This window comes from Protomyctophum bolini (genome assembly GCF_963924005.1).
Source record: "Protomyctophum bolini genome assembly, chromosome: 8".
NCBI lineage: Eukaryota > Metazoa > Chordata > Actinopteri > Myctophiformes > Myctophidae > Protomyctophum > Protomyctophum bolini.
The window spans coordinates 36271312-36296187 of record NC_137869.1 but is presented as its reverse complement, the minus strand read 5'-3'; the positions used below and the strand labels follow the sequence as shown (position 1 = coordinate 36296187).

General features: G+C 43.9%; 1 protein-coding gene across 1 annotated transcript in view; it reads left to right on the top strand.

The window, feature by feature from the left end:
- naaladl2 (N-acetylated alpha-linked acidic dipeptidase like 2) overlaps positions 1-24876 on the top strand; it is a 347063-nt gene that overhangs the window by 220673 nt on the left and 101514 nt on the right. The window contains exons 10-12 of the mRNA XM_080770411.1: positions 8388-8480; positions 10532-10719; positions 11585-11713. Of these exons, the coding sequence (XP_080626537.1) occupies positions 8388-8480; positions 10532-10719; positions 11585-11713 (410 nt within the window). The remainder of the gene's footprint in view (positions 1-8387; positions 8481-10531; positions 10720-11584; positions 11714-24876) is intronic.

Genomic DNA, 24876 nt, shown 5'->3' with positions numbered 1-24876 from the left:
GACTAAAACTAAATATACTGACAATTTCGTCACCAAATAAAAACTAGACTAAAATGTTAGGAAGGGACTAGTGGACAAGAGATCCAGTATAAGTAATTTTACACTTGGTATGCTGGAAATAGCCCATCTACAAGCTCACAACGCGCCGCACTACAACGCGTTGTAAGCTTGTAGATCGGCTATTTTCAGCAAGTGTAAAAAGTCATTACGACGGCATCAAGGCCCGCCAAAATAAAATTTGAGACTAAATCACCTGTAGATTTAGTCGACTAAAATCTTATGATATTCAGTCGACTAAAACTAGACTAAACACTAAAACATTCCAGGTGACTAAAATGTGACAAACTAAATGAAAACGTTTCAAGAGACATTGACATAATAATCATATAATCTTTATATATATCATATCAAACAAATCATATAAAATCTAACCCAACGTGTGTGTGTTTCCATTCTGTGGGTTCTGTGGTGTCCATTTGTATTTGATTGATTGTCCGTGACTGTCTGACCGTACGGTACTGTTCTGTGTGACCATCACTCCATCTGCAGTACCTTGTTATCTGTGTCACTTCTCTCACCATCTGCTGCATCCCTGAATTTATGCTCATGCATTTACTTGTGTGTGTGTGTGTGTGTGTGTGTGTGTGTGTGTGTGTGTGTGTGACGCACGCGCCTCATGCGTCTATCTGTGGGTGTCCACATCTCTGCGGCTGCTTGAGAGTGACTAATGCATTGAACACATCGTGTCAGGCTCCATCTCTGCTGCTCTGAATGTTCTGTTCGATTCGATGCACCGGGCCACACCATGCCATCTGTGGATGGTCTATTGGATGCACCGGGCCACCGCCCTGAACTGCACACTACCACACTCGGCGTGCTGTGTTAAGTGCATGATAGGCTAGCCTTGGTGCCAGGATTAGTTATCTGCGAAAAGAAAAGCCTGGTCACAACGTAAGGCAGAGAAGATATCGGCGGATGTATCCTCCGGAACATCCGTCAGATGTATTTCTCCCGGATACGATATTTTCCCGACCAATCACAACACTTGTTTCATTCGCGGAGAATGTAAACTGATTTGTAAAGCATCAACGTCATTTCCTTGGGCGATACTTCCGCTAAAATCCCGCAACTTCCGCCCAAACAAATGATAGTCTCGACAGCGTAGGTCTTGCCCAGGGTGATGATAGGCCAATACCTGCTAGGTTTGTAGTCTTGTGATCTGGGAACCCGTGCCCCTTTCTTTTATGTGTAGAAACAGGAACTGTGTTTGGCCCCCGGCCTCCCCTTTCTTAGTCCACTTCCTCCTGGGTGCGTCTGTGTTTATTCCGACTAACAACAACACTACGTGTTTAGCACAGTGGTGCTTACAGATTTGGCTATTTGCAGAATCTGTCTTCTTGAGAGATTAGTGCTAGTCGTGAAACCCAGAAGTGAGTTAGCAATGGGCCGTCCACTACCAATGCTTTCTATCATTTCAGTTTACCAAGAAAATCAGATCAGGGTTTATAACATAAGCCTAACAGTTTAAGAAGTAATACTGGTTTATATTTTTGTTTGTTTTCATCTTGAGCATGTCTGAAATAAGTGTCAGAGCTGAAATCGTCATGTAAATATGAAATAACTGCTTACACATGTAGCTAGGTGTACTGTTAGAGACCACAGAAGTGAACCTTTCAAGCCTGTTTTCTCAACTTGCTGTTTCTCTGCAAGGGTCAAACTGAACAACCAATGTAAATTTGAAAAAAAAATCTAAAATTTTGCGATTTCAACAATGCCGATCCTGTACCCAATGAATGTACTAAAGGTCTGCATTCTTTCTCATTCTCCTTTCTTAATATCTCTCTGCGTACCATCAATCCCCCCACCCCACCCAATCTCTCTCACTCTGAACAAATGCCAAAAGTGTAACAAATTTCCGTGGCAATTACATCGCAGGAGAGAGCAGAGCAGAGCAGAACAATGTGAAATGGCTTTATAGAAAGGACTCCGAGGCCCTTAATTACACCACTATTGATTGCCGTGTGCAGGTTCCCACATTCGCTTATTGCTTTTTCTCCTCAACTCTGCATTTAATACCCTGCGGAGTGCCGCTGCAGAGAAGCATCTGAATTTAGACTGCATGATTATATATCAGTTCTTTTCATTAGGTGGCAGTTATGGTTTAGATGTATGGGTCCATAGGTGATAAAACGAGTTTTGTTTATTGCGTGATACGATTCATATTTCATTGCAACATGTGGTCCTTCAAAGCTGTTGATGCCGTCTCTGCGGTTGAAATACGATTTGAGTCGAGCCGCGCGTTTGAGGTTCTTGTCCCGTGGAACTGGTTTATGGCAGATATAACAGCCATCAAAACCCATTCCCTGAAATGTTTCATGATCATGCATATGGTAAAAAATGAAATATGGAATAAAAGCCTCATTATAATGCATATAATGTTGCCTGTATCCTATTGCCCTTTCCAAGGAGCCGTACTGTATGCGTTCAAAGGAAGAATCCAGTGCCTCTGCCATCCTACCCATGGGAGTTTCTAAGTGACTTATCAATGTCAAATAGAAGAAAGGATGCATTTTAATGCATATACGAGTCTATAGCGCCATGGAAACCAGTCACAGTGTTCAAATAGAATTGGTGTTAATTTGTCCAGGGGGGAATCAAAGGCATACACGTAGAATACATATATACTATATACTGTACGATATTGCTTATTCAATGCATACATTTCACAGTGGTTAATCTATGCATTGCATAAATTGCCTTGCTGCAGTTCATCCACAAACCACAAAACTGGAAGATGATTATACACAAACTTCAACAACTGAATGCTAACTGATGTGGCGGTGGCTCAGGGGTAGAGTGCCTGGATGGTAACCGCAAGGTTGCCAGTTCGAACCCGGGCTCCCCCAGAGTTACTGTGGAAGTGTCCTTGAGCATGACACTGAACCCCTAATTGCTCCCGATGTGCAGGTTGGTGCCTTGCATGGTTTTGGCTGCCATCGGTGTATGAATGCGTGTGTGAATGGGTGAATGTAATGCACTATGCTCTATGTAAAGTGCCTTGGATAAAGGCGCTATATAAATGCACCATTTAGCATTTACCATTTACAAACCCAGTGCGTCGTTTCCTGGCATCAGAATTTCTGAGTTCTGAGAATAACTTATTCATTTGAGAATAGCCTTATGTGGCATTTCAATTTACAATTTGAAGCTTTTAGCAGATGTTCTTATCCAGAATGACATACTGTACAAAGTGCAAGTTCAAATTAAGTGCATCTGATATAAAAAAAAAACCCAGCAACAACAACATTGAACCAACAACAGGGTACAGTAAGTGGTTGCTGATCATTGCAGTTCTAAGAGAAGCATTTCAGACAGCATTGTCAGGCTGTAAACAGTAGAAAGCATGCTTTGAACATCCAAGCCTTTGTTAACACCCAGCTTGTAGCTGCTGCCTTAAAAAAACAACATCTCCCAGAGTAGCTGTTAAGTACTGTAGCTGCATAGCAAACTAGCCAATATGCAAAATGTAGCCTATACACGTTTTATTTTGACCCATTATAAGGATTGTCACATGGTCTCCTACCAACAATAGATTAAAACCCTATGGTCCAGCAGTTAAGCTCAGAAAACTAAGTGGAGGGACATTACTTTAATAATGGCTTTTTTTTAGGTGGTTCACCAAAAGTGGTTCCCGCCCAGAATGGGCAGAATGATCAGAAAACTAAGTGATGAGACATTACTTTAGTAATGGCACTTTTGAGGTGCGTGCGTGCGTGCGTCAAAAAATGAACCGGGGCAATTTTAAAGCAGTCACTCAAGGCATCGTATAGGCAGTGGAGCCACCCTTCATTGATTAAAAAGGGAACATTCCCTGACGGTGACGGAGACGCTACGCTGACGCGCCCGGTGGAGCCCCGGCGTTATAGGCTACAGGCAAACTCAGAGAAAGTAGATTTAAATGATGAGAGTCCAACTAGCGAGTGAAAATACACTCTATACTTCTATATTGCGCAGGCATTCCCTATAGGCCTAGTCATTTCAAAAAGCTACTGCAAAGGAAGGTTAAAGAAAGGCACGTTAAGGGCAGTGCCTGCTCTCACAATACATTTGTCTGCTGTAGAAATTGGGGACACGGCTTCAATATTTACACCAGCTCTCCAAACTTAACTCCAAGTCACCTCTCACCTGTAAAAGCAGCTGTATCTGTAAACCTATTCATCACGAGGTTGAATTACAACATGAAGAATCTCTCAACTCTCTCTCTCTCTCTCTCTCTCTCTCTCTCTCTCTCTCTCTCTCTCTCTCTCTGTGCCTCTCTCTCGCTCTCTCTCTCTCTCTCTCTCTCTCTCTCTCTCTCTCTGTGTTGCAGATATAGAATTCACTACCAGGCCATGTTCCATCCCCGCTCTTTAGCCAAAGTCATTTGTGCCGTTGTCAAAAGTGATAAATGGGTTATGGGGCACCTATGAGAGAGAGAGACCAGTGAATTTTGTATAATATATTAAACGGGTGTGGGAGGGCGAACATTAAGGAGGCAGGGGAACAGAGCTAGAAAAGTGGGCTGTCAATGCCGCGACAGTGCGCTTGTAGGCACGGGGGACCTCTGTCACATACGGTTTGCGTCCCCGGCGCGTCACATCTCCACTGACGCCATCGTCTGCATTTCCACTCAGAAATCCAGCCGTCTCTCCTGCAGAGCGTACAGGAAGGCAGCTAGACAAGAGCACACGTCACGCAGGCAGGAAGCGAGACCGTCAGACCCAAAGCCCCCAGGGAGGCTCTCCAGCGTTGAAGCACTCGGCCCTAGTGGTTGGAGCGTGAACTGCAGGCGGACCCGTGGATCCATGCTGGGCTTTAACATTGAGCGCTCGGTTGCACTTCCGCATTTGACCACCAACATTTGGTGGTCAAATGCGGAAGCAGAGCGTTCTTCCGGGTGCCTCAAAACGCCACTGAGCAACTTCCACTGAAATTAATAGCGGTGGGACGGGGCTATCGCTCCGGTTCGGTCTCTATCCTTGTATTACTCTATGGTCACACCTAGTGAAAAACAAGACTGGGCATATAGGTTGTCGTGAGAGACAGACAGGCAGTCCTACAGTGAAAAGGAGACAGGGCATAGCTTGTAGTGAGAGACAGACAGGCAGTCCTGCAGTGAAAAGGAGACAGGGCATAGCTTGTAGTGAGAGACAGACAGGCAGTCCTGCAGTGAAAAGGAGACAGGGCATAGCTTGTAGTGAGAGACAGACAGGCAGTCCTGCAGTGAAAAGGAGACAGGGCATAGCTTGTAGTGAGAGACAGACAGGCAGTGCTACAGTGAAAAGGAGACAGGGCATAGCTTGTAGTGAGAGACAGACAGGCAGTCCTGCAGTGAAAAGGAGACAGGGCATAGCTTGTAGTGAGAGACAGACAGGCAGTCCTGCAGTGAAAAGGAGACAGGGCATAGCTTGTAGTGAGAGACAGAGACAGACAGGTAAGGCAGGCCTGCAGTGAAAACGGCTTTTTTTTTTTTTACGTTTATGCAAAAATAAGTGCTATCATCTCAAATTGTTGTGATTAGTCGATTATGTAATAATTGTGACAGCCCTATAGCTTGCATTGTCTCATTAAAGGAGCATATCTTTCTCTCCTCCACACTGTCTATAGTGTGACACCTGAGGCGTTAATTCTCCGCCTCAACAGGCGTTGTTATGTGGGGGTGGACAAGGAGGACCGGAGCGACGGTAAACCTGCAGTGCCACATGCATGATTTATATATTTTACGCGTTGACTTTCATAAAGACAAGTGCAATCACGGTGATGTATTGCAAGCTTGCAGCCCGTTTATCATAACTAATGATCGGTATTTTTCAATATCCGCTCTTAAGAGTGTGACAGTATATATACACGTACACGAGCCTGATTTAATGTGTCAGTGACAAAAAATAAATAAGGTCTTTTGCATTGAAAGTTGTCGGTGGCACATGGACGTGCAGCCGTGTCAAGGTGACACATGGAGGGATGGCAGTGGTGAAGACAAGGAGCTGCAGATAATGGAAGATGTATGCATTTGCCCATCACTAGTTCATTTGTTTTGCGACCATAGCATTGCGACCCTGACATTGAAATAAAAAAAAAGTCTGCTAAATCATGACAGTTTTCTGAAAAACAGTTATGTTTCTATATCAGTGGTGCTCAATATTTCATGTCAAGGACCCCAAAAATATATGTACTGTATATTTGGCTGCCGACCCCCATCTGAAAAAAAAATGTTCCAGGGACCTCCCCAGAAACAAAATGTTATTTAGTTTTTGGTCTGCGAGGCAAATTCTCATCAAATTGTGGTCCGTGGCTCAAATGGCCAATACATAATGGACCTTGCTATAAAAAGGGTTGAAAAAACACTGAATTAAATGTATGTATGTATGTATGCATGTCTTTTATTTATTTTTGCTTTGGTTTGTTTTTTTACACTGCTCAACCTTGAAGAACGATGTCGATCCTCTCAGAAGGAGCTCTATACTTTTGAATAAAAACCTAATGAAAAGCTGGTCTATGACGCATAGGCTCTGAAAGAGATCTGACTGCCTTAGCTGCTCTTTCATGTGCTTCTCTTCTATTCTTCACCATGTTTTGATTCTTTGTTCACTAATTGGCTAAGGACATGTACACGCACGCACAAGCACTCGATGCACATTGGCGTGCGGGTGGGCGGGCACACGCACACCGCTTCAATCATTCCCACTTGGAAATTCATTCCTTCAAATCATGTGATGACCTAGCCTGGATCCAGCCCAAAGACCCTGCACACTCTCTGAGTGGACTGCATGCTAAGTAGGGATGCTCCGATCGATCCGCAAAACCGATCAAAAAAGCTAAAAGTTGCGCAGTTTACATCCAAAATAATGTGTCACCTTCTCTGTTCTGCACCGCTTGATGGAGAAGTATATATCACTCTCGGTTCTGCACCGCTGCTGGAGAAGTATAGCGCTGTCGAAGGAAGCGCAACTAATCTCACCCACACACACCCCAGGGAGAGAGAGAGAAAAGAGACAGAGCAAGAGAGCACGCACGTCTTCACCCCAGCGAGGGGTCCAGTCATTATCTTTTTTCTCATTGACCAGCAGCAAAGTGAGAAAACTATAATCCAAATTGTTAGACAAGTAGTGTGCCCTGCAACTTTCTTGGAAATGTGCTTGTTGCCTGCAGTTGCAGCCAGCCTGTAAGATAAGCCTGTGCATTTCACGGTTTTCACCCTGTATAACTTGAACGCATAGGCAAGGCAATCAAGACCATTAATTAATGACAGCTGTGTAGGAGTGAGGATCGCGTGATGAGTCTAATGTACAGGATTCTATAGGTCACCACTTTTGGTGTGACACACACACGGCTTATGCTTCTGTTTACAATGCGTTGACAACACGTGCTGAGTTGACAGATTGACAGATTTCGGAGAGGACTGATAGTTTATCCTTTAGTAATTAGGCTGTGGAAGTATTCACACTACTTTTGGATTTATTGGGTTTGGCAATTTGGGGAAAGGAGGAGGAGGAGGTGATCAAGCAGCTCCACAAGACCACAACAGTAGGCTCAAGGCTGCATTTCTTTTCCTTTTTCTTCTCTCGAGGGTGCATGGGATGATGGGAGCCCCTCCAGCAGGCTAGGGAGCCCCGCTCAGGTTAGCGGAAAATGACCGAGGGGTGCGGGTTGCCAGGTTTTGCCAAATAAAAAATAAATAAATATATATATATTAAAAAAGATCGGGATCGGAAATCGGCCGATCTATCGGGATCGGCCCCCAAAAACGTGATCGGAGCATCCCTAATGCTAAGGTCTGATAATCACTAATCAGGCTAGTGATGACCTCCACCTTGCCGTTTGTGTGTGTGTGTGTGTGCAAAATGTTACAGGGTTTGTTACAGTTGTTAAAAGTGTTGAGATGATGGGTCACATGTCATTGTTCCGACCTCCCGTTAATCTGACCGATTACTAACACTATCCCAAATCCTAACGCAAACCTCAGTCTTAACCGGCCACGTAGGTCACTAACCCTAACCTCAGTCTTAACCGGCCACGTAGGTCACTAACCCTAACCTCAGTCTTAACCGGCCACGTAGGTCACTAACCCTAACCTCAGTCTTAACCGGCCACGTAGGTCACTAACCCTAACCTCAGTCTTAACCGGCCACGTAGGTCACTAACCCTAACCTCAGTCTTAACCGGCCACGTAGGTCGTATGTGGGACTTATGGCCAAAATGTCAACATTGTACACGAGCATGTGCTCTATAGAGTACTGTTAGCAGGTTGTCTTCTTGTTTTTTGTTTAGTTTTTTGTTGCTGTTTTTTCCTTCTTTTTTTTTGTTTAAGCACAACCTCATGTCTTGATTTGTTGACCCCCCCCCACTAGAACGCAAGAAGATCACGCTGAGTGTTGGGAACAAGTCAGCCTACAAGAAAATCTACAATGTCGTCGGATACCTGAGAGGAAAGAACAATCCAGGTAAAGAATGAACGTTCAAATCTTGTCCTGAAAATGCATCTTGCCACATGTCATCATCTCTCTTTGTTCCAGCACTGCACAGTACCAGCCATGCAGCACGGGAGACAAAATACATGTGTTCGCCTTGACAGGAGCAACAAAAATGAAAAAATAAAAAACACATCCGGCGGAGGGTGTATATATACATTATATGTATTTCCTCAAGAAAATGCAATAAGTCATGTCAGTGCTCTAAACTAGGGAACTGATGAACCTTGCCATTTGTTATTATTAGGTTGCATTTGCATCCATGAGCGATACGGGTGGGGGTGAGGAACAGCAGGGTACTATGCACATGCTGTGAGTGCAGCTGACGCTGACACAATTATTACATAATCGTCGAATCACAATTATTTGACATAATCACAGTTATTTTTGTCGACGTCAGAGAGGCCATAATTATGGTTTGAGTACTTTTTCCACCACTGCTTTCTCTACCCCATTGCGTCTCTTCTATGTGATCTTCAATATCTCTCTCTCTCGCACGCACGCACCACTCACGTCTGGTTGCTTTGAAACGTATTATGTGCCTTTAATGTTTTAACTGCTGCCCAGATCCTCCTCCGCCCGTCCTCTTTTAATTGTCTCTCTCTGCAGAGGATGTTCCTTTATCTTGTCCTCGATTCCCCTCTCCCTTCCCTTCCCCTTCTCCCCTCTCCCTTCCCTTCCCCTTCTCCCCTCTCCCTTCCCTCCCCTTCCCCCTGTCTCCCCTCTCATCCTCCCCTCTCCTCTCCCTTCCCTTCCCTTCCCCTTCTCCCCTCTCCCTTCCCTCCCCTTCCCCCTGTCTCCCCTCTCATCCTCCCCTCTCCTCTCTCTTCCCTTCCCTTCCCCCTGTCTCCCCTGTCATCCTCCCCTCTCCCTTCCCTTCCCCTCTCCCATCCTCCCCTCCCGTGCTCCCTGTCTCCCCTCTCATCCTCCCCTCTCCCTTCCCTTCTCCCTTCTCCCATCCTCCCCTCTCCCTTCCCTTCCCCCTGTCCCTCTCCCGTCCTCCTCTCCTTGGCCAACATTACTGTGTTGGGGGATGCGTGGCTCTACCTGTCCTGTCCAAACGCTGGGTGGAAAATTACCGCGCTGATTTACAGTGCGATATTAGGCAGCCATAATGGGCCACTAAAGCAGATAATATGAGCTACAAATCTTCCAGGAGGAGCTGAGAGAGCCTTAACTGCTCGTTGGCATTTGATCATATGTCTGCTCCGCTCTCATCCCCCACCCCCCCAATCTCCCCCCTTCCCCCACACACACACACACAGCCCACACTGTCAGGAACGAACACACACATTCACGAGCGTTTTTGTGAAAGCGTGTGGTTGACGGCTGTGGAGCTGCGGAGTAGAAAAAATAGGCAGATTAGCGATGGTGGAAAAAAAAAAAACATTTGAGTACTTGAATATGTTAAAGATCTCTACTGTCCTATATGAGTTCAGCAAGGAGGACGTTTTGCATGCCATCGGTCTGCCTGTCCATATGTCCACCTGTCACCACCCCCATCATCTAGAATCCAGGCAGGTTCACGCCTTCCTCATCACAGGGCCTATACCATTCTATGAAGTGGTGAAGAGGTAGAGCAGGTCGTCCAATGATCCATGGGTCGGCGGTTCGAATCCCGGCTCCTCCTGTCTACATGTCGAAGTGTCCTTGGGCAAGACACTGAACCCCAAATTGCTCCCGATGTGCTGGTCGTTACCTTGCATGGCTTCCGCCGCAATCGGTGTATGAGTGTGTGTGTGAGTGGGTGATTGTAATGAACAATCTATGTAAAGCGCCTTGGATAAAGGCGCTATATAAATGCACCATTTACCATCTTATCACCTATAGAAAGAGAGTAAAATCCGCACTCTCAAAAATCTTATCCAACGATAACAAAATATTCTTTAGTTTTGTGTCTTAGAGGCTAAATCTCATCAAAATGGTGGCCCGTGGCTTAATAACATATAGTGACCCGTTGATACAAAACGGGTTGAAAACCACTGCAATGAATCCTCCCTCAACCTCTCCTTTCCCTCTTCCAGATCGCTACGTGTTGGTCGGTAGCCGCCATGACAGCGACCGCGGAGGTGCAGCGTCGGCCATCATGACTCAGCTAATCGCCACGGCGACGGAGCAGACCAAGCGAGGCTGGGCGCCGGATCGTACCACCGTGTTCTGCTCTTGGGGGGGTTCGGCCTTCGGGAACATCGGATCCTACGAATGGGGAGAGGTGAGGGCCATGTTTTAACTTACATTTTTATCCCACGATTTTGCAACCCATTCTTTTCACCAGTGTTAATTATGTAATGACATCCTGGGCGCTGCGCTTCCTCTGCCGACCTGGGGAGAGCAGCGGACTGACCTCATGCTTCCTTCTATGCATTAGGAGTCGAAGCCGCCACGTCTATTTTAACTCATTCACTTCCAAGGAAAACTTTTTTCGACATTTTCTTGTCCAAATGTTAGAGAATGTACAACTCCCCTCCCGTCTACGTACTCTCATCTTAGAGAATTTTCTAGAACACTCATATCTCCCTACCTGTATCGTTCCACTCCTGACGCGACCACAATTACATTTTCAATGGGCTCTAACTAGGCTATTGAACAGATGGATGGTTTTACACGCATTTTTATGTATTGTTTTGAACACGCAGCGAATGGCTCCCTCATTATCCACGGTTAATGCTGTGAATAAAATGTTTTTGGTAATTATTTGGGGGCCCACCCACAATAATCCTCTCAGCGCTGCAGTGGGCCCCGCCCCCGGCCCACAGGTGGGAATCGTTGTCGCATAGACGATGCATATACAAAACCAGTTTAATAGTAACTTTATTTCCAAACTTCCAACACAAACATTGTCATCATTGGAAAAAAATGGAAAGAAAACCGACACAAAGTGTCTGTTATTGAGCGCAGCAGTCTGTTATCGATAAATAACAGACAGAATCCAGTGATTGACAAATAAGAATCGAGTGTTGTTCAACAAAAGCCATATAATGATCTGTGACATGTGTGTGCGTGTGGCGTGCGTGTGTGCATGCGTGTGTGTGCGTGTGGCGTGCGTGTGTCCATGTGTGTGTGTGCGTGTTTCCCAGGATAACAGCGTTGTTCTGCAGAGCAGTGCCGTGGCCTACGTCAGTCTGAATTCTCCTGTGAGAGGGACCGAGACCCTCAGAGCCACAGCCTCCCCTTCTCTCCTGCAGCTCACTTCAGACATACAGAAGGTAAATACCACTACTGCAACTAGTACTCTCCCAGTATGGAAGGTAAATACCACTACTGCAACTAGTACTCTCCCAGTATGGAAGGTAAATACCACTACTGCAACTAGTACTCTCCCAGTATGGAAGGTAAATACCACTACTGCAACTAGTACTCTCCCAGTATGGAAGGTAAATACCACTACTGCAACTAGTACTCGCCCAGTATGGAAGGTAAATACCACTACTGCAACTATGTACTCGCCCAGTATGGAAGGTAAATACCACTACTGCAACTAGTACTTGTAACGGGAATACATACTCATACTCACCCAGTATGGAAGGTAAATACCACTACTGCAACTAGTACTTGTAACGGGAATACATACTCATACTCACCCAGTATGGAAGGTAAATACCACTACTGCAACTAGTACTCGCCCGGGCAGCAGGGAGTGTCAACACTCCCTGCTGACAGGCAGGGATGTGCAGAGAGTGTTAGAGAGGCAGGGGCTGAAATCCCGTAAGAGGGCACTTTTGGACAAAAATAACAGATCTACATGCTCTCAACGCGTTGCAGCACAACACTGTTGTGAGCTTGTAGATCAGCTATTTTCGGTGGCGCAACTCAGCAGTCTTTATCTACTGCAGATGCAGTGTAACGACATGGATTTCAAAACAAATGAGTTCAACGCAAAATGCTGCGTTCAAGTTCAGGGGACTTCGGGGGAGAATAGCAATTCTCCTGAATGCTGCCTTCCGGCATGACATGGAAAGGAGTGGCATTTGCATTTCTTTCACCATATAGTAAATGCATTTGTGTGCCTGTCTATGTGTACACCTGCCTGCTGACAGGTGCCGGTCCAGCCCGTAGGAAATATCCCCCCACCCGAACACGGGCCAATTGTTTTCATATGGAGATGCTTGGCAATGTCAGACCTAACAGCTATAAGCCCAGCTGGATGTTTAAAAGGTGAAAGCCGACACAAAGCACACAACAACAGGGGGGGGTGGGGATGGGGGGCTCATACAGTATGCCCAGCTTTGTCTGTTTGTGTGTACCCCATAGCGATTATTTACAAAAATGCACATCGTTAATGGCAGCAGAGGTAAATAATAATTCTGGGGTTTTGTTGGGTCAACACAAATATTTTAAAACTTTTCTTTCACGTATAATATACTGTACATATGGTGGTCAAATGGTATCTTATACCCTCTAAACTAAAGGGCAAAATAGCAGATTGACAAGCTCAAAAAACATAACTTTGTGCCACGTCTTGAAATCACAGATATGCTACTTTTGATTATTTTTTGTGACACACTGTATAGTATGATCAAGTATAGGGCGTTATTTTACGAGAAAAAAATAGTTTTTTCTTGCCTCCACTCTACTATTTATGGATTATGCATTTTCATGCTGCACTCTCAGGTAGACGGGTGTAGCGGAGGTCAGGTAACACAGTGGAATGACACTTAATTCACCAGCAACCCCAATAAACTAATTAATTAGCAGCAATGCCCCGGTTCACCTGCGACATTCAGCATTAATAAACCCACAGACAGCCTTTGATACGCTTGTGTAAACCCCAAGCCTAATTTGGACTTTGTTGTGTGCCAAACGTTGCATGCTGATAATTGCCTCCCAACGTGCTTATAATGTAAAGTACAATATCATTAACTGATCCAGTTAATGGAAACTGTCATTTCTCACTGAGGATAAAATCCAAATATAGCATAACCACATGATTATGCCAAGGCTTTTATATATAGTCCGGGTACTAAAACTAATGATATAACGAAAGAACATATTTATGTGAAGAAGAAAACATTTTAGTAGTATAGGCCTACTACTACTGACTGAAATAAGAAATAAAAACAGGGCAGTGAAACTGTAGTTAAAATAAACTGTAGTTAAAACAAATTAAACATACAGACATTAAAAACTAAAATAGCACTTTCAAATTCACTTTATAACAAATTAAAACTAAACAAAATAAGATAATGCAAAAACATATACATATAAGTATAAGCTAATGTCTCCTATATGGATGTATATTGTATAACTATCTCTGACAGAACATGCTTTTTATAGATAATGTAACACAGCTCTGTTTACACCTTTATTTAATTCCTATTTATATTCCATATTTATTTGTAAATACATTGTTTAAAGATGTCACACGCATGTCGCTTAACAAGTTAACACCATACACTACAGGACCATTGGTATGGATCCAGGCTCATTCCTGTCGGCAGCCTTTGTAAACTTTGTTAAGGTGTGAACTTAAGGGTTGTTTTTAGGTGATATGTCGGGGTGAGCACGCGCACACGCACATGCATCGAATAACAATGCGTGTGCGACTGTGCGTTCTCCGGGAAAATCTTTGGGTGTGACACCGTGGTACTGCGTGCAATGAGCAATGCAACACTTGAGTTGTTATCTCATTTCTTGTGGTCAATCATAGTCAATTTTCCTTCCTATGCTTTCCATTGTCTTTACATTCTATATATACGAGTTCCGTAGCCCGTACAGTATGTATCCCCGGAACGGGGCCCCGTCCTGGGCTTGTGTGGGTGAGGCAGCACCTCTTTTGTTGTACGTGTCTCAATAATAATAATAATTGATTGCATTTTTATAGCACTTTTCTATGCACTATATGTGCGCTCAAAGCGCTTTACAATGGTCCATTCATTCATTCATTCATACATTGGGAGGTGAAGCGGCGAACAGTCAACGCCAGCGTCCTCACCTCCCACATTCACACATCACCAATGGTGGCAGCCACTGGAGGCAAGGTGGGGTTCAGTGTCTTGCCCAAGGACACTTTGGCATGTGGACAGGAGGAGGAGCCGGGATTCGAATCGCCGACCCACGGATCATTGGACGACCTGCTCTACCTCCTGAGCCACACCGTTCTCTGTCTATACTGCAATCACCCCTTCTCCTCCTCTATACGCCCCTGTCTGTCCAGAGCTACACAGTAACCGCAATTTACTCAACCTCCCCTCCTGTCCTGTTTTGTCTCGTCTTTCCTCTTTGCCCCTAATTGTCCATTCGGTGGCACCCGCGTCTCCCCTGCTCTCCAATCGCTCTATTCATCATCTCAAACAGCGCTCCGAGCAGCCCTAGGTGCGTTCCCCACCTCCCAATATTTAGAAACGGGTCTAAGCGCGCCATTAATCATGTTTGCACAACAGCGGTAATGCTTCCTACTTATCTTACTTCGCAGAGGCCTGTCTTCAAAGGCGAGATGCTGCCTCACTGATGGTTTTGGAATGGGTGCTTGGGAACCAATTATAATACAAACAGATACCTCGTTGCAGGGGGATTCTGCGGAGGGAAGGAGAGGAAATGGCGGGGAGGCTGGGATGGAAAGGGAGCGGGACAGCGGGAGAACAAGGGCAACAGGGGGACTCAAGTGGAAGAGGGGGAAGAATAGAGAGATAATTACAGGGAAGTAATTTGTGTGCGTGCACGGCCACGTGCGTGCGTGTGCATGTGTGTGTGTGTACGTGCGTGTGTGGGTAGAGAGAGAATCAACTGGAACTATGGATAGTTCACCCCCAAAATGACTGAAATCGATTTCTCACCCCATGGAGACGTTTTCACACATGTTTATTTATTTATCTATTGTCGCATTCCTAAGCCAATAGTTTGATGACCAGCAGTGGTTCCCGATGTTCTCCATAGGGAACCGCAACTGGACATCAAAAACATTACAGAGGCACTCTTGGCTTAATTGGACTTTCTTCTACAAATGGATGTGTATTGTTTACTCTATGTGGGGGTGGCTGCTTCTACCTGGAAACACATTAGTTTGGCAGTGGACAGCTCATTATTGGACTGAAAAAGAACCATGCAGGTTGCCTCATCCCTCACCTGTACTTTCTCTCTGAAATAGCCATTGACTTCAGAAAAAAGAAAAGAAGAAGCGCTTTGTGGGTCCTTTATGTAGAGCCATTGCCTTGTTGGTGTTTGTGTCTGTCTGTTTGTTTGTCTCTCTCTCTCTCTCTCTCTCTCTCTCTCTCTCTCTCACTCTCTCTCTGTGTGTGCGTGCGTGCGTGCGTGCGAGCGTGCGAGCATGCGAGCGAGCGAGAATGCATGCATACTGTGTCTGTGTGTTCTTTGTGAGGTTTTAAAGCCCTTGAGTGCTGCATTGCGGGCTCAGTTGTTTGTAACACACGCTCAACGACTGCATGGAGTCCCTGATGCCATGGAGGCTCTTAGTCATTGTGACATGATCCACTGCCGCCTATACGGTGTTCTCACAAGACGACTTGGCCCACGAGAGATCCTGGCATGTTTGTGTGTTCCGTTTGAAACCCCCGTTATCTTTGTGGCAATTTGCTAAGTTGGTGGTGTAGCCTACAGTCGTGCATCCTCATCTGTCACAGAATGTGGAAGTTATTGCTATGGTGGGACTTTACTTTTTGGGTCATGGGCTCATGGTGATGATTTACATGTTCTATGAGGCGTGTGTGTGTGTGTGTGTGTTAGTGTTGCTTGGGCCGTACTGTTAAAGATGCTACACGTAGACTGTTGTCTTGTAATTAGAGCCAGACCGATTTATTGGTCTGGGTCACTTTTTGTTGCTAAGTATCGGCAATTGTACAACCGATGTGTCCCAATTTATCTTTCGTCCTATTTGGGGATGTCTTTATTATACAGTAGGTTAACATTTTAAAAAGTTGTAAAAACCTGAACTTTAATTATTTCTGCGCCGGGTCGTTGTTTGCTAGGTCCGTATATATACGGACCCCAGTGTATACTAGTCCCACGGCAGCTTTTAACATTGGTCCGGTTGCTATGGCAACGCCCCACCGCTCCAGCTATGGGATTGAAAATATAATCATCGTGTAAAGCAGTTGAAAGGAGGATTTTCTAACGTCCATCAATGGTAATCCAGGTGGATCTTCTGCCATCCAAATGTCGGATTTAATTTGTGCCTTTGTACCGCGCCGCTCCCGACATGTAAAAGCTTCTGAAAGGTAAACGGTGTGCGCTTGTGCCAATGATACGAAAGTGTGTGTAGTGAGTGTGTGTGGGGGGGCGGGCAAACTCCGACTCTTAAAGTGAACGTGTATGGTGGCACTGGGAACTTCATAAATGCTGCTAGCCGGCAATAAAACAATTAAGATTGATCAGAATTGACTTTGCCGTTTTTGACAAAATATTGTTCAAAACATTGGTAATAAGCGACACATCGTATCGTAAACCCAGTTTATTTGTTTTTGCACCCAGTGTTAATTGTCTATTGTAATCGGGCGCTATAGTCCCTCTGCCAACCTGGGGAGAGCAACGGACTGACCTCATGCTTCCTTCCATGCATGAGGAGGCCAAGACGCTTCTTTTCACCTGGCAGGGGGTAGTTTCCCCAGTAGGACGTAGCGCGTAGAATGAACACGTTATTCCAGCCAGTTCCTTTCCCCTCCATCTGATTATTGATTTCAATGATTTGTCGCCTCTGCTGAAACAGATTCATGGATCAGATGGAATGGTTGTTTTCTCGAAATAGTCTGAATATTATAGTGTGTAATATAGCGAGAGCTCCAGTGAAGCAGAAAGATAAATGTTGTAAATGTATTCTCCAGATCTCAGAATAGATTGTTGTTGTAAAGAATTTGCCTGCAGTCATTAATTAATTTGCCTGTATCTTATAGTGCTTATAGTGTCTGCACTTCACACAGTGTAACAGTTGCGAAAGTGATAACATCAATATAGTTCCATTCCTTCACAGTTTAAACGGAGATTAAATATGCACATCAAATGACAGTTAATTTAGCACTGCTAAATGCTAAATAGTAAATACAATCGTTTAACAAATACACACACACACACACACACACACACACACACACACACACACACACACACACACACACACACACACACACACACAGAGAGTATGTGGACCATGGTGACATTGATCAAATCTTGATTTAAAAAAAGCTTCTAATATATTATCTATAATCTATAAATCTCACACTATTAAGGCAACCGGACGATTCCACGCGCTGCACAAGGTGCCCTTTTTTCACATGAGCACCTGCCCCTCTAAATGTCCTGATCCATTAATATGGGATAAAGAAGTGACAGAAAAGGCGCTCTGGTGGTGCAGTCGGTGTTGTGTGTTTTCACTATGTCATCTCTGTGATGCCAGGTGTTCATTGTGAGCAGCATTAAAGCAATCCAATGTTCAAACGTACGGAAGATCACATAAAGCATTGCACAGGCATCTATTCCAGACGACACCAACATGAAACATGACGACACATGAATGAACGCTTAACATCATAATAACACATAAAGAACGCTTATCATCATAATAACACTGGCATTGCAACATTGCACATCAGTGATGAAAATATACGCCCCTCATGTTTGAGAGCATTACGCATGCACGCACACACACACGCGCACAAGGGACGTTCGCTCTGTGATTGGCCAGTTGATTGTTAGGCCTTCCGGCTGGCCAATGATGCATCCCATAGCCTGGACGGATCATTGCACTGTGATTGACTTAGGCCAGCGGTTCTGCCAATGCTGAAATGTGTTATAATAGCTGTCACTACCTCAGTGACAGCTATCCAAATATCTGCATGAACATTAAATAATACCTTAAATAATATGTTTTGTTATCAAATGGACATAATTGCATAATGTGCTGAATGTGGTGCCACTCAAACAATGGGGAAATGTACATTGTACACAGATTCAAATGCATTGCTATAGTGCCCCCCTAAGGCCAATCAGTGATTGGTTTTAAGATTTTAAGATATCAAACTCCAGTGGATTTTGTGTGTGTGTGTGTGTGTGTGTGTGTGTGTGTGTGTGTGTGTGTGTGTGTGTGTGTGTGTGTGTGTGTGTGTGTGTGTGTGTGTGTGTGTGTGTGTGTGTGTGTGTGTGTGTGTGTGTGTGTGTGTGTGTGTGTGTGTGTGTGTGTGTGTGTGTGTGTGTGTGTGTGTGTGTGTGTGCGTGCGTGCGTGCGTGCGTGCGTGCCTGCGTGCCTGCGTGCCACACTTGCCCCTTCCCAAAGGACAGTTAAGTGTCCTGGATATTACATTGTGTATCCATATGGGACTGGGTTACTTCCTATAAATAATGACTAGTCCCCGGGTCATGTAATTATATTCTGTAACTTCTACCTGCTAGGTAACGCACTATTGCAGAGGCTAGCAACTTTTCACACTAATTTGGTCTGAATTGTGTGTGCGTGCGTACATGTGTGTGTGGGGATAAGTGTATCCATACATTCTGTATTCTCCTGTTAATCCCGTTCAGAGCTGGACTTCTTCAATAGGCAAACTGCAAACTTGACGGATTAAATCTGAGAGATGTCCTGCTGGGAATTATGTCACCCAAGAATAAAGGGATATATATATATATATATATTAGGGATGCCACATGGTGACCATTTGCCCAATCGAATATTCTAAAGCTCTGGCGATTAATAATCGATTAATCGACCCCCCCCCCCCCCCCCCCCCGCCCACCCCCCCAAAAAAAAATGCACATGCCATGGTCACATAACCATTATATGTTGCATGCTTTGATGGTTACAGTTTTATAATCAGTTTTGATGAGTAAACCTTTGTGGAGATCTTCTCAGTGCCATTCAGGATGGAAAATGAAATCCATTTGGATTTGGGGAGAAGTAGTTTCATAAGGGGCTGGTATGTATTACTTGATATAAAGAGAACATGTTCAGTTCACTAGTCTACACTCTAGTCTACACCTGCCTTCATTTCATCTGATTGTCTGTCTGGCAGGCACTTAACAAGCGATCGTTAACTGTGTCTGTTAGAGAGAGGGGCAGAGAAGAGTGGCTTTGCTCAACTTGATTTATACTTATATTCTCCACTCTGATGAAGGTACATGTTCGATATATATATATATATATATTTTTTTTTCGATTTTCGATTATGAAATATTAAAATCGATTTTGGGGACGGCAACACATAATCGAAAAATCGATTATTCGGCGGCATCCCTAATATATATATATTGGCTATGAAAGAAATATCGATGCACTATAGAAACCCAGTCCTGCTGGAAGCGTGACATTGGCCGCATTGGCTGTGTGTTAATTATTTCAGGAAGAATGGAACACTGCATTGGCCATCTATCATTTATAAATGTCTCCGGCTCATACAGCGGGACGTTCCCGTATGCTGGCGCGATGAAACTTTAATCTGTGACGTGTGGGGACCGCACGTCTCACTACTGGCCACGGAATGTGGTTCAGGAAAGAAGTAGCCTAGACGAGAAAATCAATTATTGCAGCAATGTTCCGAACGCATGATTTAAAGAGACACAGCGATATCACCTTTAATTTTACTTACTTACTACTAGTTTACTTACTTTAATTGGCAACTATATGTTCATATAATAAATAATGTTGTTGTTATAAATACTTATTATATTATAATTGTAAGAATTATATATTTTTTACTACTACTGTGTCTCTTTCTTTCTTCTTCTCTCTCTCTCTATCTCTGTCTCTCTCTCTCTCTCTCTCTCTCTCTCTCTCTCTCTCTCTCTCTCTCCCCCATCCTCTTGTCTCCATCAGTGAGTGACCTATATAAAGTGTGGCAGGCTGATATTATTTTGATTCAGGATATCCATTCAGGAATAAACAGCCATGGTTTAAATCCTCTCAGGGTAATCAAAGCTGATTAGAAGAGAGTTATATGGAGCCATCAACTCACACGAGAACATTACCCTTAAACCAGTTATTGCCAAACAGTTAGTTTGGTGCAGTTCTACATGTAACGAGCAGCACTGCCTCTAGGGCACCCATACCCATTGGCTGACAAACTTTGAATACATAATACTGCTAATAGGCCTACTAACTCATACTGGGTTACAGGGTATTCTTCCTGTTTAACTATGCCTGAGAATCCACATAATCAAAACACAGTGAGAGCCTTTACCACTATAACCCAGATCAAAGTCAAAGAGACGTTCATGTTTTCACCGAGTTGGAAATGTCCACTGACTGCTGCGTAGTCCAGCACCGAGGTGGTATTGGCCTGTTGTCGTCGACAACATGAAAAATCAGAGGTAGACTTTCAAACACAAACGATAACAGAATGTCATCCCGGCATTTGTGGAAATTGCCACTTGTTAAACCCACAGCATTACACTGGGAGTGGTACATAGCCGCATATATGCCATCCACATTAAGGAATCAGCAAGGAAACAATATTTATGTCTGTTTCCACATAAAACCTGTAGGGAAATGCCTCACAGCAAATCACCCAGATGAGCTGCTGTGTCACACAGCAGCTCATCTGGGTGATTTGCTATGAACTCACACACACACCCAGCCTGTGTGTGTGTGTGTGTGTGAGTTCATAGTCATGCAGTGATCCAAGGTAGGTTTGGCTACAGGCGTGGCATGTTTGAAATAGTATGCTGCTGGCAATATGTTTGAATTACCCCAGTCCTCGTGTTGTTGGGGGAGGCATTGTGTGTTTGGCAGCGGGCTCCATGAATCTGCATAATCACAAGGAGAAAGCTGTTGAGCATCAGATTGTATTTATGTGGCTGTCAGTGTGTGTTCTCCATCAATGTTTGGTATCACGGCGACACAATGTTAGCAAGCGGGAAGCACATGAACATGTTTTGGGGTGAGGGATGAGTGTTGTCATCGCCGCTGCCTGTGACATTTGTCAAGTGGTGCCGTGCGATGTATGTGTATGTGTATGCAGCTCCTTTAGACCTGACCAGAAATCTAAATACGGATGAGCAGAGGCCACACAGGTGTGTTAGACTTCAAGCTTTCAGGTTGCAACTTAACGGTGTTGTGGTAAAGATTAAGAACACTCCGGCTTTTAACCTTTCTACTGAGGCAAGGCAGATGCAGACATTTGTAGTAAGAGCTTTTGGGGAGATTAATTTATAGTTAATAGATGCCCCCTTAATGAATTAAAGACAGATTACAGCCTTATTTGTGTATAACCTATAGCCTTGGAATATACATAATTACTATTACCCAGGATTAATCAATGCCCATTCCCTAAGTGCTTTCTCTCTCTTCGGACCATTCTTCTGCAAGGTCGACTTTCATCCCACTCAGCAATAATTTGATCAATTACTTGGAGAAAAAAAAATAATGTGCTTTTTTTTTGTTAGTTGGAGTTGGAAAAGACGCACACTGCAACAATACTTTTACACATTACATCACGCACGCACGCATGCACGCACGCACGCATGCACGCACGCACTGTCAGGGATTCTGTGTGTGTGGCTGACACAGTGTCTCCTCTGCATGCACAATTAAACCATTTCTACCTAAAGGTCTATGATCTCTGTCTCTGTCACGTTATATGTATATCTGTTTTCTCTCTGTGTTACTGTATCTCATTATTTACATTATACTGTAAATTGCCACTGTCTAATTACCCTGCAATTACTGAAATGGCCGAGGTGCAATTTAATGGCTTACCTGCTGTGCTAAATGCAGGAAACTGCAATGCAGGGTTGAGCAATAGATTTAGTGGTGCACGCACACACACACACACACACACACGTGCGCAAATACGCTCTTTCTCTCTCTCTGCCCATTTATTACCAAATTAGACAGGAGTGTAGGCTCAACTTAACATCTTATGAATATGTTCACTTTATTCTAATTATTACATCACCGCTACAGCAGAGATACCATAGATGTGGGTTCTCACACAGCATGTTGCTCACTGGAAATAACCACATTGCATTTGGAATTAATCATACACATCCCGGAATTACAAAGAAACACATCAACACTAAAGAGAGAGAGAATTTCAAGTTCAAGCTTTATTTGTCTCCCGAGGAAGAGATTTGTCTTAGACAAAGGACCCGCATGCAAGCATAGCCCTTATGCCCATGTCACCGCAGAGCAAGTAACTTACGTTAGTTAATGACTGCACTACCCTCAGTGTGAAGAACGGCACACACAAACTACAATAGCAGGCACTCTGAACTCATTGCGTCACTCTGTGGAAACCATACAGGTGAATGCCTTCAAATTACAATACAAACATTATCCCCACAGAACATATTGCAAATAACCGGAACATAAGGAATACCTTTGCAGCGTGAGCTGATAAACCCCTGGTTCCTCTCCTTTCCTCGTCGGAACTGGCTGCCGTTCCTACGGGGGAACCAATTTACCGTTTGGTTAACTAACCATACTGCATGTCATCAGATCAAAACCACGGAGAGCGCCCTGGATGAGCAGATACGAGGCATTGTTTCTGCCGCGCTAACAGCTAAGTGAACGGGACGCTAATATGAAGGAAGAGCTAAGCGCACGGTGGCCTTAGAAGTGCCAGAAGTAGTCTCTTGAGAAACCATGTGCAGATCTCCATCTCTATTTTTGAATGACGTTTCTCAGAAGAAGGTGTTTTGGCCTTCTTTTCTTTGCACTGTTGTGAAACGATAACCATATTGGAAGGCAAAGCATCCTGTTTTTGTACAGCTTGTAGTGCAATTGTGTGTTGGCTCCCGATTCATGTAGTGTCAATTAAGGCATCTGTTCCACTGATTTTCCGTCATTATCAGAAACTGAAAAGGGTCAACAAACAACAAAACAGAAGGAGTAACCTAGAATATTCCTGCTAGAAATTAAGTTTTACTTTACTTTACAAATATAGGACATAATTATGTCGTGGGTGGCCTGCCTGCGCTCACATTGTGTGACTTGTCCCGGGACTTAATCGGTTTGATAGCTGGTATTGATAATTTCCACTTGTTCTGCAAATTATGTCAGTTGCTTTATTTACTTGCGTACAGGAATGTGTTTTTAGGGAGTTCATTGAGTTTTTATGGAACTAATCCTCAATGAGCCTGATATCATTGAGGATGCGCTAGGATGTGTACACACATCCATAGCATCCATCGATTGTATTCCCTAAGACGTTTCCAGACGTCCTATGGATGGAATGTGTGAGTGCGAGTGCGGTCAACAAAATGTATCGCTCCCAGCTCACCCTGCCTCCAAGTTCATATACAGTATATATATATATATATATATATATATATATATATATATATATATATATAATATATTGCCTATTCCATTGCCGGATTTCACTGTACATTTGCACATAATGGTGCAACAGCCTCTGCATTTACCCATCCTAGCTATTAGGAGCAGACCAGTGGGCGCTAGTAATACGCGACCGGGGAGCCGTTTCTGTAGGGGTTAAGTGTATTGTTTCTGTAGCGGTTAAGTGTATTGCTCGAGGACACTTTACCAAACTAGTGACCTTCTGAATCCCAGACAGCCTCTATAACTATGTCCGCCCATGTTGTTTGTATAGAATACTCTAGTAGTATTAGCAGTAATAGTATTAACATAGCCGTGTTAATAGCCACATATTTATCTCTAGAACCGAGGAAAACAAAATGTAATGACTCAACTCCTACAATTCCAAGTCCTTGTGACACCGTGAAAGGTTTGAGAACCACTTCCCTAGAACTTGTAGGTAAGATGTCTTTCCTGATTGGTCAAATGCCCTAACCTCTTGAGTAACCATTGCGATCTAATGTGGCTGCTTTCCTCTCCGTTTTTGTGTTTGTTTTATTAAATTTTTTTCTAAACACTGCCCTGTATCTTCAACCATACGATGGAAAGTTGTTTTTGTCGTTTGTCACATTTCTGGCAGAGTTAGTATTCTGGTTGCAATTTTATTGCAATTATCAGTCATGCTGCACTAATGCTCTAATAGTCGTGCACATTGATTTTACAAAATGTCTAAGCCAAGGCTTTGATCCCATATTGATTTCTACAGCCACTGAAGTTATAAAGTGGGTGAGATAAATGGAAAGACATACATCAAAGCAAGATCATTTTGCTAAGAAGGTCTTCTCTCTTAATTTGTGAGGGCTCATTATTCAATACTTTTCCACAGTTGTCCTTCACTCAATTAGCCTCACAATCAAATTTAGGTTGCTGTCAAGTGAGTGTCAACATATTATCGCTTCCTTCAAAAACTGGAGTTAAGTGCAATGAGCCACCTGCACTACAGTGCACACTAAATAATTAGTTGAACTGTCACAGCTGTCAGTATGTTTGCCTATTTGTGTTTCACATACTGAAAACACTGCATCATGATCAAACTAAAACACTTGGCAAGGCCATTCAGCAATTAATTAGATTTCTAACTCTTCTATCTGGTTGCTTGCAAATTAGTGGTAA